Source organism: Rhagoletis pomonella, unplaced genomic scaffold (assembly GCF_013731165.1).
Source record: "Rhagoletis pomonella isolate Grant_MI unplaced genomic scaffold, Rhpom_1.0 Rhpom_scaffold_00008, whole genome shotgun sequence".
Classification (NCBI taxonomy): domain Eukaryota; kingdom Metazoa; phylum Arthropoda; class Insecta; order Diptera; family Tephritidae; genus Rhagoletis; species Rhagoletis pomonella.
The window spans coordinates 34,774,366-34,787,670 of NW_023458562.1; the positions used below are offsets into that span (position 1 = coordinate 34,774,366).

Genomic DNA, 13,305 nt, shown 5'->3' on the forward strand with positions numbered 1-13,305 from the left:
ACCTACATTTCTGAACCTTTAGAGCTATTTTTAATTTTTGTATTTTACAAAGTTTGCTATCGCATGTACACAAACCAAAGAAGTTAGATAATAAGAAGGGACAGCTCGTTATAATTGTAGCGAAAGTAAGTAACAGTGGCGTGCCTTCTCTTTTGCTCTAGTACGTTTCTTGATTGAATGAAAAGAGAAGGCACGCCCCTGTTACTCACTTTCGCTACAATTATAACGAGTTGTCCCTTCTTATTATCTACGTTCTTTGCACAACCAACAGCTGTTATTTCAAATGTACTTCTTGCACATTTCTGCCCGGAAAAAAACTCCGGGCTGTTTCGGGCACGAAGAAGAAGACATTTACAATCCAAAAGTGGAAGGTATTCCCTCTCTTTTACCTATTTTTCTAGCGGGAGGAACACTTTCTGGGCTGTTTTGGGCACCCGCGAGTACCCGCGGGCTCGTGTGGAACAAACCTAATATCTAATATATCTGAATCAAGGACCAAAACCAAACCGAAATTTCAAGTTGGGTACACATTTTTAAAGGCTACATCGGGTGATCAACAATTTATCGATTCGAGAAATTAATGCGCAGATGAGAAAACGAAAACTCGTATATCGAGACGATAAAGTGGCCGGAAAAAAACACCCCTTAATCTAAATTTTGATTTTAATCTTAACTTTAGAGGGGGCGAAATGCTCTGCCGCCGCCAAAGAAGTTTCACTTAAACAAAAATCCTTTTGTATAGCAAATATAAATCTTTTTATGAAAGTACCTCCTTCGAAGGGAGTTCTAGCTGGTTTTACTGGTGGTACATCGCCTTCACAGCCACTCCAAGACATTGCTGCTACACGGCGGTTTTCGCGCCGCATCGTCTCAGAATCGCTAATTTTTTCATCCACCAAAATTTCACTGCAAAAAAAATAAATTTTAGTATTTAAAACTGCACGACCACCAGCTCACTTACTAGAGAGTTTCTTTAATTCTCTGGAACGTAGGTCGTTTAGACGGCTCATGCGCCCAGCATTGTGACATAAGCGAATACAATCGCGGCGGACAATCTTTTGGCAACGGTAAACGTTCGCCATTTTCCAATTTGGTAATGACATCACTATTTTTGATACCCTGAAATGGCTTAACACCCAGCATAAGAATTTCCCATGCACAAACACCTGCAAATTGAAAATAGTTATATACTATGCACTGATTAAATATACATATGTATGCATCTATATCGGCAATACCAAACATCCAAACATCGCTTGCGTTTGTAAATCTACGAAAGTTGATCGACTCTGGCGCCATCCACTTTATTGGCAAAATACACATGCTCGAATGGTAATATGATTGATCCGACACCCAACGTGAGAGACCGAAATCAGCAAGCTATGCATTAAAAACACACAATAAACTCAATCAAACGAGCAAATCAACAAAATTGTTAGACACAAAAAAATTTTAAACTTTTATACTTAATCAAAATTTGTGTATACATAAATAACGTGTTTTACCTTGATACACGTCGGCGAACTCACAAGCACATTTCGTGCCGCAATATCTCTGTGTACGAACTTCTTAGATTCCAAATAACTCAAAGCTGTGGATAACTGGTAACAATAGAGGAGCAGAGTGCCACGCTTTAGCCTAAAGATAGAAAGTTAAAAATAATTAATAAGCATGCGTTGCTATCCGACCTCGGATGTGAACTTTCGTGTTGAGTTCAGCGATGGATGGGATAGATATTGTCGTTGGCTTAATAAACAATGGAATTATACAGATTTGTCGCCCACAACAACTATTGCCTATTGGCGTGATCTTGAAGGCGCAAAAATTGAACATATTCTGATGGCGGATTTGTATTTTGACAACTGGTTGAAGACGCGCTTGAATGAGGGTGCATGCTTGCCCTTATTGTATGCAGGTGGCAATCGTTTTATAAGGTTGGAAAAGGATTTTCCAGCTGGGTTCAGATGCGCTCCTTTGCCAATGAATCTTAAGGAATACAGAGAAATGCAGGCCATAGTAAAAGGTATTTAAATCTGCTTTCGAAAGTTAAGGGAAAAGTAATCTTATATAATGAGATTTTACAGTAGTTAGGTCATGATATCATTTACAGAGCACCGAAATTGCGCTTATGGAAACTTTGCATTTAGACATTATTTCGGTTTCAACCGAAACTGTGCATGCATGCTTTACTTCGTTTTTTGTCATATGCATTATTTCGGTGTTTAGTTATTCGTTTTTTTTATTACCGTTATTAACACAATATAAAAATTTGCTAGCCAGTAGCTCGTTTCTGTAACTCTTCTCTACCGATTATTTCTCTACTGGTAGAAAGTATACGTCAATGATTCCCAAAGTGGTCCAGGTGGACCCCCAGGGGTCCACGGGAGACTCAACGGGGGTCTAGGTTGGCGTTAAAAAAATATGGGGGTCCATGAGTTGTAAGTAGCGGTCCACGAAAATGCATCTGGTTTCGATAGTAAAGAATGAAAATAGTTGCTTGATAGCCTCTTCATTTAACTTTAATTTCTTCGAGTGGTATATAGTGCTCTTGACGCACTGCCGCACTTACCGTCACTTTGTGCCTTCATACGTGGGGAAGGCCACATGCAGACTAAAAAGAAACGGATGTTGGTCTGACACTGAGTGAGGCGAGGAGGAAATTGCTGGCGGCACAGATTTGAGCACTTGTGTCTATAATTCTGAGTTCCCTGAGGGGGAATGCTTTTTTAATTCCAACACTGAGTCCGAACTCACACACTGACTCTGGGCCAGGATCTGGGATCTTTTTCGAAGTTAATGGGGATAAACTTCACTTTCTCTTACGGAATATGCTTCGGTCTTTCAGCTGAAGTAGTTGCAATCCAGTTCGACCACAAACACCGTGACCCGATATTTTTATATATAACATTTTTCATACAAATTTACTAAAAATTCTAAAATAAAAAAGTTTAGACAATTATTTTAGGATATGGATACCCTAATCGCCAAATCCCAGTACTCTATCGTGAACATTGCTAGAGATGTGCAGTATGAATAATTCGTTTTGTATGGGAGGAGCCACGCCCCCTTTTCCAATAACCACAATTTTTCTCCATGACTATGCGGTTGCTTTCATTTATCTCCATACCATGTTGAGTCCTCTTCCATGACCATTTTTCGGGAAATGCAGAATGAAAAATTCGGTTTGTATACATACATGTATGTATGTATAGCATGTGCCACGCCCCTTTTTCAAATAGCCCCAATTTTTGTTCATGACCTTGTGATTGATTTCATACATCTCCATACCAAGCTCTAGTACTCTACCATGAACACTTCCAGAGATATGCAGTATGAAAAATTCGGTTTGTATGGGAGGTGTCACGCCCCCTGCACCTAGCGGTGTGAAATATTCTTTACCAACCATATATGCACAAAAAATTTCATAAAGATCGGTCAAGTCGTTTAGGAGGAGCTCGACCACTAACACCGTGACACGAGATTTCTATATATTAGATTTGTCATTCCATTGATGCGAATTTCATTTCTGTTCTGTTCTGTTTTGCTGGGCGAAATGTTGCGGCGAATATCACCCGACGGCATCGCTGTGACCGACGAAATTCGCACAGCGATTTGGATCTGTTTATACCAGAGACCCAAAATAATTATTACGCTAATATTTGAGATCAAAAACGTCGGCTTGTTTTAAGAGACACTTTTTTCGTCTTTGTATAATAATTATTTACGAGAAATATCTTTTTTCGTCTCGCGGAACGATTATTTTCAGATGGAAGTTGTTTACGTCTTTTCATTCGTTTTCGTTTATTTCAAGACAAAAATTATTTACATCTTTTCATAATAATTATGTTGACTTTTATTTTTTCCCATCTGGCGGGACGTTTATTTCAAGACGAAAATGATTTACGTCTTCTCATAATAATTATGTGGGACTTTTATTTTTTTCATCTCTCGTGACGTTTATTTCAAGACCACAATGATTTGCGTCTCACGTTATCTCTTAATAGAATCGGTATATGTACTGCCGATTTCACGAAATTAAACGCAAATATCTCCGAGCTCGATTATTGGAAATCGATTTGCTAACACCTGACAACCCTTTTCAAAAAACGAAAACCACATAAAAGCAAAGCCCTTTAATTTGACTAAGAAATTAAGAAGTTTCGTTCCAATAAAAGTCCCATATAATTATTAACAGAAAGTAAATCATTTCCGTCTTGAAACAAACGTCCCGAGAGGCGAAAAAAAAACAAAAACCCCATATATGTACATAATTATTATGAGAAGACGTAAATCATATTCGTCTTGATATAAACGTCCCGAGAGACGAAAACAATAATAATCCCATATAATTATTATGCGGTCGGTTTAGTGGTAAGCAGTGCGCGCTTCCACTCCGCAGAGCCTGGGTTCAAGCCCTGGCCAAAGCAACATCGCAAAAAAAAAATTAGAAAAAAATGTTTTTTCTTAACAGCGGTCGCCCCTCGGCATGCAATGGCAAACCTCCGAGTGTATTTCTGCCATGAAAAATTGCTTTTCATAAAAATACAATCGCCGTTCGGAGTTGGCGTAAAACTGTAGGTCCCTCCACTTTGTGTGACAACATCAAGGCGCACGCCACAAATCGGAGGAGATGCTCGTCCTAACACTAACATATGTATAAGCGCCAATCTATTATTATTATTATTATTGATTATTATGAAAAGATGTGAATCATTTTCGTCTTGAACGTTCCGAGAGACGAAAAATATAAAAAGCCCATATAATTATTAGGTTTGTTCCACAAGCTACTTGTAGAAAAACTCGAGCAAAGTTCAAACTGTCAGCGTATATCAAATAAACTCTAAATCTTACTTGTGAAACGCGTATGTGTAACTCGAAGTGACTTCGAGTAGCTTGTGGAACAAACCTATTATGAGAAGGGGAAAATAATTTGCATCTTAAAATAATCGTCCCGCGAGACGAAAAAAATAAAAGTCCCATATAATTATTATGAGAAGACGAAAATAATTTACATCTTAAAATAAACGTCCCGCGAGACGAAAACAACTTTTCCATTGGTCAGTAATAATTATAGAACAATATTTAATTTTGTTTCTTATAATCGTTATGATCTCTGGGGTATACTTGAATTTTTGCTGGTAAAATCTGGTAAATGTGTCAAACGGCTGTAGTGAGTTTGACAACCAATTTGTAAACAAAAGAAAAGTGCACTCTGCTAGTACATGTTGAAAAGTATTTAATTACTAGCTTAAGTTCTAATGAATTTGAAAGTACTTTTATAGTTATTTACACGTGTGAGCTGAATGTGTTTTTATATAAAACAAGCAAAAATTTACAACAATTTGGAGGTTATGTTGATGTTGTCACAAGTTACCATTTTTACTAGAAAGCGGTCCCGTACAGTACTACTCTCTCGCGAATTTTATTTTTTGCCAGTTTTACTAGTTTTAGTCCGAGGAATACGGAATTGGACCTAAAATTTGTTTATTTTCAGAGGAGGAGAAAACGAATAAAAAGGGCAAGAAAGGTAAAGGTGGAGAGAAAGGAAAGAAGGACAAAAATGAAGACAACACTCAAAGAAAGTAGCGAAATGAACTCGTGGAAAATTTAAAGGAAAAAGAAACTCTCACAGGACCCGGCAATCTAGATTTACATCAGATCAACACTTCACCTAAATTGTATTCTCATAATTATCCTATTAAAACAAAAACAATGACACTAAAAATGGTCGTAGTTGAAAAGGAAACAAAAAACCGGCCGTCTTCACGTGCTGGAAAATTTCGTTTGCGTGACGACGCATTTTTGTTTTTTGTTTTAGAAGCGATGGCTCCTTTAAATGGTCGGGAGTTTTTCAGCTAGCTCCCTAACACCAGGTTATACATGTGTTGACGTCTTTTTTTAAGACGATGTTAAAATGTATGCAGCTTGCTTGATGAAATGCCAGCGTAACTGTTGAGGTGAGTTTCCGAGCAAGAATTGGATGAGTTAACAAAAATGAACAAAAAACAATAATACTTATGATATAATACATACATACAGAAGAATACATACATTGACAGGAATGTTATTTTAATATACACCCTCCAGTACTGCTGAAGTCAATCGCTACTTTTGAACCGCTACTGCACCGACTCCTAGGTAAGTAGCTACTCTATTAACCCGTGGTAGTGCACATGGTAGTGCAGAGTCGAACCAGTCGTAAGTAGAATAGCGTCTAGAATTGCAAACCTATTTCTCCCCCAACTTTTGAGGTAAATTTCCTTGGCTTCCCTTTTCGATATCTTTTTAATCGCCATTATTTCAACTACTTTCAGCTCTTTTTCCCACACCGAACATTTATCTCGACGTGGTCCTCATTGCCGCACAAAACACACTTGCTCTTCTCATTGCACTTTTTTTCGCATCCATTTTCCCTCCCACATATGATGCACCTTGACTGCGCTTTACACGAGAGCTTTGTGTGGCCTAACCTTCCACAATTGTAACATTGTCTTGCTTTTGGAATGTAGTGATTTATTTTGAAACTTACAAAAAAGATTTTTATAGACTCTGGGAGCTCGTTACCTTCAAAACCTATTTTTATTGTGAGTGTAGGAATGAGGTTTTCTTTGTTTTCCGCGTCTCTTCTCAAAATGCGCTTAACTGATGTGACTTTGAAATTGCTCTTAATGTTGGCCATGATTTCTTCATCCCTAAATGACGTTGGGACTTGTATTACCATCCCCCCAAGTCTCAGTGAAGCTTTTGGGAATGAAGGCCCTTATGTTGTTGTCAATCAGTTCGGCATTTTTGAGTGAGTTATTCGCATGTTCATGAGTCTCGAAGGTCATTTTATACAAGGACTTTCCAATGGCTTTAATATTTTTCGGTTTGTCTATATTGAAATTACGAATCTTATCCCACAGGAAAAGCCCGTTTTTTAGGGAATCGTTACTAAACAGCTTGCTCGCTGACGTGTCAATTAAAACGTTAAATTCAGCTCTATATGTCTCCGTGTATTTATTTGTTGGTCTTTGTTCCCTGGTCTCAGTCAAATTGCTTGCTGGGTTTATTGTTGCTTTTTGGTATGTACCTTTCGGCACTAGCATGCCTTGCATTGGTATGCGTGTGTGTGTACTGTCCCAGCAAGAACGACCTAACGCATTCTCCAATACACTTAAAAATTGTCAATAAAAACCAACACATTTGCATATTAGCGATATCCATATGCCATTCTTTGCGTTATATAACACGTTATTAATCGCATAATAATATTTGATTGAAAAGAGACCACTATATATAGGATAATATAATAGCGAATTCCATATAAAAGAAAGAGAAAACTGCTCACACGGGAAACGATTATCCGTTAGATTTCTCCTGGAGCCCTATGTAAAATGATGAAAAGTTTTGGAATTTCTCACACAAACTATTTGTAGTACTAGGCGTATATAACGCGTTATTTAACAGATAGGGTTCTTACTGGGGTCCTTCTTTGACTTTTGGCATTGTACCCTTTTAAAAGTATCGTCCGTTTCTGATTCCGTTAGGTCTGTAGTGTCCGTCTGTCCCTCAATTCTGGAATTTTCCGTGTTCAAATTTTTCTACATTCTTTTTCTGCTTTTAATTTTTTTAACATTTTCTGTCCCGATTATAATTTGTGTAATCAGACTTTTGTCTGGCGGTTCGAACCTTCTTGTTTGGCGACATTTTGCAAATGAAAATGTATGCTGTCGCATTCCCACTCAACAAAACTCTATCTCGCTTCCAAGGTGAATTAACCGTGATGCGAAACACATACACAAAATCAGCTGATCTATACTCTAAAAAAAAAAATTTAATTTCCTAGCTAAAAATAAGGTTACTGATTTCCTTCCTTATTATTCGCGAAATTACATGCTCGATTATTCAACGAATAGTTTGTTTAAATTTCTGACTTTTTAGAGTGTAATATAGCTGTTGTGGTGTGCGTAAATTTACTACGAAAGTATGTACAAGCTACGAAATACACAGTTGCAGTTTAATTTCACCCGTAGAGTTGTGTAAAGCCGCTAACAAAAAGCATTTTTACACACGAAAATGTGTAAACGAGAAAAATACATATTCATCGCGTAAATTTACCAAAAAATTTTAAAAGTAAACAAAAATATACTCAATTTATAGTTCGCCTTACTCGCCTCCGAAAAAAAAGTAGAACGCAAACGAGAGTTTCAAGCAATGTGAAGACGGCGGGTAATATGTAACAAAAATTTACAAATTGTAGAACAAAAAAATATACCGAGAACAAAAATATTAATGGCTGAGTGGAAGATCGACCTATCTCGGCAGCCAGTTCGAAAGCGCTCTATCTCAGAAAACTTTTCAAAATCGCCCTACTTCAGAATTTGATTTAAAAACGCCATATCAGACTTTAGTGGAAGAAGGCCCTATCTCAGCTGCCGATTCAAAAACACCCTATCTCAGCTTATTTTCAACGTATTTACCTTTGAGATAGGGCGTTTTTGAAAGGAATTATGATTTAGGGCGTTATTCAACCAAATTCTGAGATAGGATGTTTTTCAATAAAATTAGGAAATAGAGCGTTTTTAATCAAATTCTGAAATAGAGCGTTCTTGAAAGGCTTTCTGAGATAGGGTGTTTTCGAACTGGCTGCCGAGATAGGTCGATCTTCCGCTCAGTCATCGATATACAGACATTTGTTGAAGATACATACTTATAGGTATATTTTTAATCAACTTATTTCAAGGCTTTGTGCCTAGATTTGTACAGCTAATTACTAACGTCTTCCTGTTTTCACCCATCACTGAGATTTCAAACACAAATTCATTAATAAAAAAGTGCAATACATACTTCTTGCTGTTGGTCTTCAAATAGGCTCGGAGTTCTCCATGACGTGCTAGTTCCATAACAATCCAAATTGGTGACTCACTGCATATACCAATTAGCCTTATTATATGTGGATGGTCGAATTTTTGCATTATATCTACAATTTTAAATAAAATAATGCTTAAAATATCAAACCCATATATTGATTGCATACATGCTTCCTCTAGAAATTGCTCCATTTTTTGTGGATCATCGCTTGCTTTGCACGTTTTGACTGCCACTTGAATTACAGACGATTTCATTTCTATATTACCCAATATATTTGGCTTGGCATTCTTCTTAGCCTTCGGAAAGTATGTGCCTATATGAACATCACCAAACTGGCCAACACCAATTTTTTCATTGAGATTTATCTGAGATCTTTCTAATTCGTAATTTCGAGCTAAAATACGATTTTTTCAATATTTATTTGTGGGTTATTATTCATTCTTTCATCTTGTAAATTCTTAATAAACATACCCGTTGGCGTAGAGTAGTCTCCCTCTTCATCTATTAGACCTATTTCAGCGTAATCTTCAGTTAAGGTGGGCTTTGGTTTTCCGCAAGTTTGAGTAGTCGCTCCACCGTCCGTCGAATCTCCGCTGTTGTTCTTTGTCTTGACTATTCCGTTATTTTGTTTCTCCTTTAAAGCTGCTGTCGCTGCATTTAAACCATTATTTATACTATTACCGTCGTTCCGTTCCCATATAGAAACATAACTGCTACCATGGATTAAACAGCAATATCCGTCAATAAGATCGGCAATACTTTCAGCCGTCTAAAAAGACAAAAATTAAAGTGTTATCAAAGGCAAAAATGATTAGGGCTTTGTTTAATATAAGCTTACATTTATGCCATCACATGTTATGACTAAGTCTTCATCGTTGCTTCGAGTGGTTATTCTCAGTTGAGTTTTCACTTCCCAACATTTGCATGGATCATATTTGTCTTCTGCATTAGTAGCATTTGGAAAAGGTTTTTTGGATTCTTTGCTAACATTATCTCTGGGTATAGCAAGTGTTACAATTTTTATTATGTCTTTGAATGTTGCGACGCCAGTCAGGTCAGCTTGTGGATGAGTTTGATAGGAAATTCCTAAAATATTTAACGAAATATTTTTAATTTATGAGCACGCGATGTTGTTTTGAGAGAGGTACCGATTTGTGGACCGATGTATAGAATGCCGGATATATTCCATGCTGAGCTTAATGTTACTGAAAACTTTTCGTAACTATTAATTTTACATGATTGCAGAAGTTCAAAAAACCTAAGAAATTTTTTTAAAAATACATATATTTGTACAAGTTGTATATATTCAGATTGTACATATGTACATATTGAAATAGTAGCAAAATTCAAAATTATATTTTTTCAGCGGTGCAGATGGAAGCCGAACTGAAAATCGCAGACGACCTCAGAACCTTCCTACACAAGCATAATTTCGATATCCCTAGACATAATTACGTCACAAAACTCACTCGTAATCAAATCATTAAGTTAGCCAGTCTTCGGACAGGCACTACACTCTTTAACACATCACAATTTTTCACCAAAACACTTCCACGATCATGCTCTTTTTGTGCAACAACCCTCACTATAGAGCATGTATTAACAACCTGCCCTACCTCGTTATTAAAAAAAAGCATCAAGGAAATACTAAATTGCAGGAACAGCAACATTAAAGAAATAGAGGAAGCACCTCGTAAACATCACCGCAATGAAGAAACTTAACAAAATACACATATGTATTCTAAGGCGCTCAATGACCTCCGGTGACGTCCGGTGCCTATATCATACTTTGCAAATTCATTTGCAAACTATGCTAAATAAATAAATGATATTTTTTCAACTTATGCTTATTTATTTTGAATAATTTGTATTTAAAATTTATTCCGATCTGCATAGAAATCACATACAGTAACGAACAAAAGTATTGATCCAATAATCAACGCGATTTTTTAGCAACTAGCAAACTTTTGTTAACTATATTTAAATTAAATAAAGTGTAAGTATCAAGTTACTAAAAATTAACCTTGATTTTTTAGATTTTTTTTTTTGTTGTGCAGGTGTTGGGAATTTTCTTCCATATAAAAATTTTCTTCCGACAAAAAAATTCTAAAAAATCAACGGTAATTTTGAGTTACTTGAAACTTGTGCTTTATTATCATTAAATTTAATGGGCTACAAAGTTGCATACTCGAAAATTAAACAAAAAAAAAACTATGAATAAAAAGCTTGCATTTTTTATTACTTTTTTTTAACTTTAAATTTTAAAATAGTTAAAAATAAATAATAAATAAACTTAATTGGAGATGGCGTTTTAAGCTTTTTTGCTGGCCAATTAATTCTTATAAAGAATTAGGAAGTAACTTTAAATTACAAAAATAAAAAATAAATAAATAAACATAAGTTGCAAACAATACCATTTGAATTTTGCTACTATTTTATTGCCCGCAGCTGTATGTACATACACATGTTAGATCAGAAGTTTGGATTTTTTCTTACTTGCTTATGTATTCAATATCGGTGAAATTATACACTTTCTTGTATCCAGCTTGAATTAATTTTTTCAAATTCTTTGGCTTTACTGAACTTATCACAGATTTAGGAAGAAAAGAATTTAAACCAATTTCCTTCTCAACATAGTCAATATGATGTTTTTTATCTGGGGCTTTGATGATCGTATTTTTAAAGTAATGCCGGATACTTAAACAACATAACAGTATCGCCGTATCGACATCGATTGAGGGGTCCGACAAAACGTAATCTTGCTTGGCCTAAATTAAAAAGGAAAAAAGTTATATAGCTAAGGTTACATAAATATGTCACTTACTTGATCAAAATAATATAAACAACTTGTCTTATCCTCCTCATAGAATTCAGCCAAACTATTTGGAATGTAACGTATCCGTAGCTCAGCCCGCCAAACACTATTTACCGAATTTCTATTGCTACTCTTCACTCTTGTATTTTCATAATTGGAACACTCAAGATTTGGACAAATCGGATACCATATGTATCTCATGACCTGATTCATTCCCGTTGACCTGGTCATCCATAATATTTCCTTTGTTACAACGTTATTCAATCGGAGAGCATAAAAATGAGCATTCGGCATATGACCTGGTATTAAACTACGCACAGCACGTTCTATTACATGCTGTACAGTATCGTTTGCCTCGTTGATATTGATAGGCCGCATGCCTTTGTTGGGCATGTGTAAATGCAGAACCATTTGTTCTAAATTATGAACGAAAATTATTAAAATAAGATTTTACACAACATAATTTCCGAGCTTTCTTGCCTTCATTTTGCAACGAAGGAACCTGCTGAGTAGCAAACCCGCACGAAGCTTGTGATTTCGACATTAGGGTGTATTCTAAAAAAAAAATAAATGAAAGTATTTTAATTAACATGTAGATATAAGTATGATTAGCTACCATAGAATTGTTCATAAGCATAGAGATGACATGCATTGAATTAGTTTAAAAGGAGAAACAATAGGAGCCTAGTTATTGTCAATTATAATTTGATTCAAATACCTGATTATACTATTATGTGTAAACACGAAATGTCGATTGTGCTATGTTTGGTGGGTGCCGGCGTTTTCATATATTATTATCATTCTAATTTTTTCGCTATTCCGTTTCCTATAAATATGTATGTATAATTAAATCAGCGTTCCAAAGCTTATACATATATACATATTATGTATAAACGCACGGTGGTATAAACGTATACGTATGCCGATACATATTTTTGTTCACATCATCTCGACAACAACAAATACCATTTGCTTTATTTCAATGATGATATGTTATTACACCCACCTAATCATGAAATGGAAATAAACGTGTTGGGCAAGCCATGTTGTCTCACTTTTAATTTATGCCAACGAATTCGGCATTTGTGCATACATTCCGTTGAAATTTCGACATCGCAAAGCATAACCCTAATTCACTAAGCTAGATACAAAAAAAAAACTAAAGGTGCTTGCACCCATTTCACATATCAATATATATGCATATGTACATACATATGTTTTTGGGTACATGTGAATTCGTATGAGACCATCGGACCACTTGCGATTCACGCCCAAATTTAGCATTGAATAAGTTATTTTCCTCAGTTCACAATACATATTTTAAACAGTTTTCTTAACCTTTTAATCCAACTTGAACATGTTTTCCACTTTACCTATAATACATCAAGGTGTTGTCAATCTTACATATATAGTGAACGTCGCATTTCCGATTTCACCGCCTCTATATTTGTTGCACACATAAAAACCGCATTATTAAAGTGTTCTATTGCTTAACACCACTACGTAGCTACTTTCTAGAAATTTAGAGAAGATATTTATTTATTAGAGAAAATATTTGATAAGTAGGTATATTTGTTACCAAACAGATTGATTAAACTCAATGTTACCACATGGCTGTGATTTTATTGACAGTTGAC

At 35.8% G+C, this 13,305-nt stretch overlaps 2 protein-coding genes across 6 annotated transcripts in view; one reads left to right on the forward strand and one right to left on the reverse strand.

Moving 5' to 3' along the window:
• Positions 1-13,305, reverse strand: part of LOC118744690 (focal adhesion kinase 1) — a 24,432-nt gene extending 11,127 nt beyond the window's left edge. For 2 of the 5 annotated variants that reach the window (XM_036477891.1, XM_036477887.1), the window contains exons 1-14: positions 13,248-13,304; positions 13,042-13,182; positions 12,149-12,223; positions 11,678-12,084; positions 11,350-11,621; positions 10,002-10,111; positions 9,692-9,939; positions 9,325-9,622; positions 9,020-9,247; positions 8,830-8,962; positions 1,506-1,638; positions 1,239-1,380; positions 962-1,166; positions 770-906 (exon numbers count right to left, since the gene is read on the reverse strand). In XM_036477891.1, coding sequence (XP_036333784.1) covers positions 770-906; positions 962-1,166; positions 1,239-1,380; positions 1,506-1,638; positions 8,830-8,962; positions 9,020-9,247; positions 9,325-9,622; positions 9,692-9,939; positions 10,002-10,111; positions 11,350-11,621; positions 11,678-12,084; positions 12,149-12,212 — 2,377 coding nt within the window. In that variant the 5' untranslated portion in view covers positions 12,213-12,223; positions 13,042-13,182; positions 13,248-13,304. Of the gene's footprint in view, positions 1-769; positions 907-961; positions 1,167-1,238; positions 1,381-1,505; positions 1,639-8,829; positions 8,963-9,019; positions 9,248-9,324; positions 9,623-9,691; positions 9,940-10,001; positions 10,112-11,349; positions 11,622-11,677; positions 12,085-12,148; positions 12,224-12,386; positions 12,495-13,041; positions 13,183-13,247 lie in introns of all 5 variants that reach the window. The other 3 variants (XM_036477888.1, XM_036477890.1, XM_036477892.1) reach the window with 3 other exon arrangements.
• On the forward strand, positions 1,636-2,160 carry LOC118744704. The gene has a single exon (XM_036477915.1). It carries the CDS (start codon positions 1,672-1,674, stop codon positions 2,029-2,031), a length of 360 nt encoding a protein of 119 aa, XP_036333808.1. The 5' UTR covers positions 1,636-1,671; the 3' UTR covers positions 2,032-2,160.

What these genes read in the sequence shown, in the direction of transcription:
- LOC118744704 (XM_036477915.1), top strand. Translation starts at nt 1,672, where the DNA reads ATGCGTTGCTATCCGACCTCGGATGTGAACTTTCGTGTTGAGTTCAGC.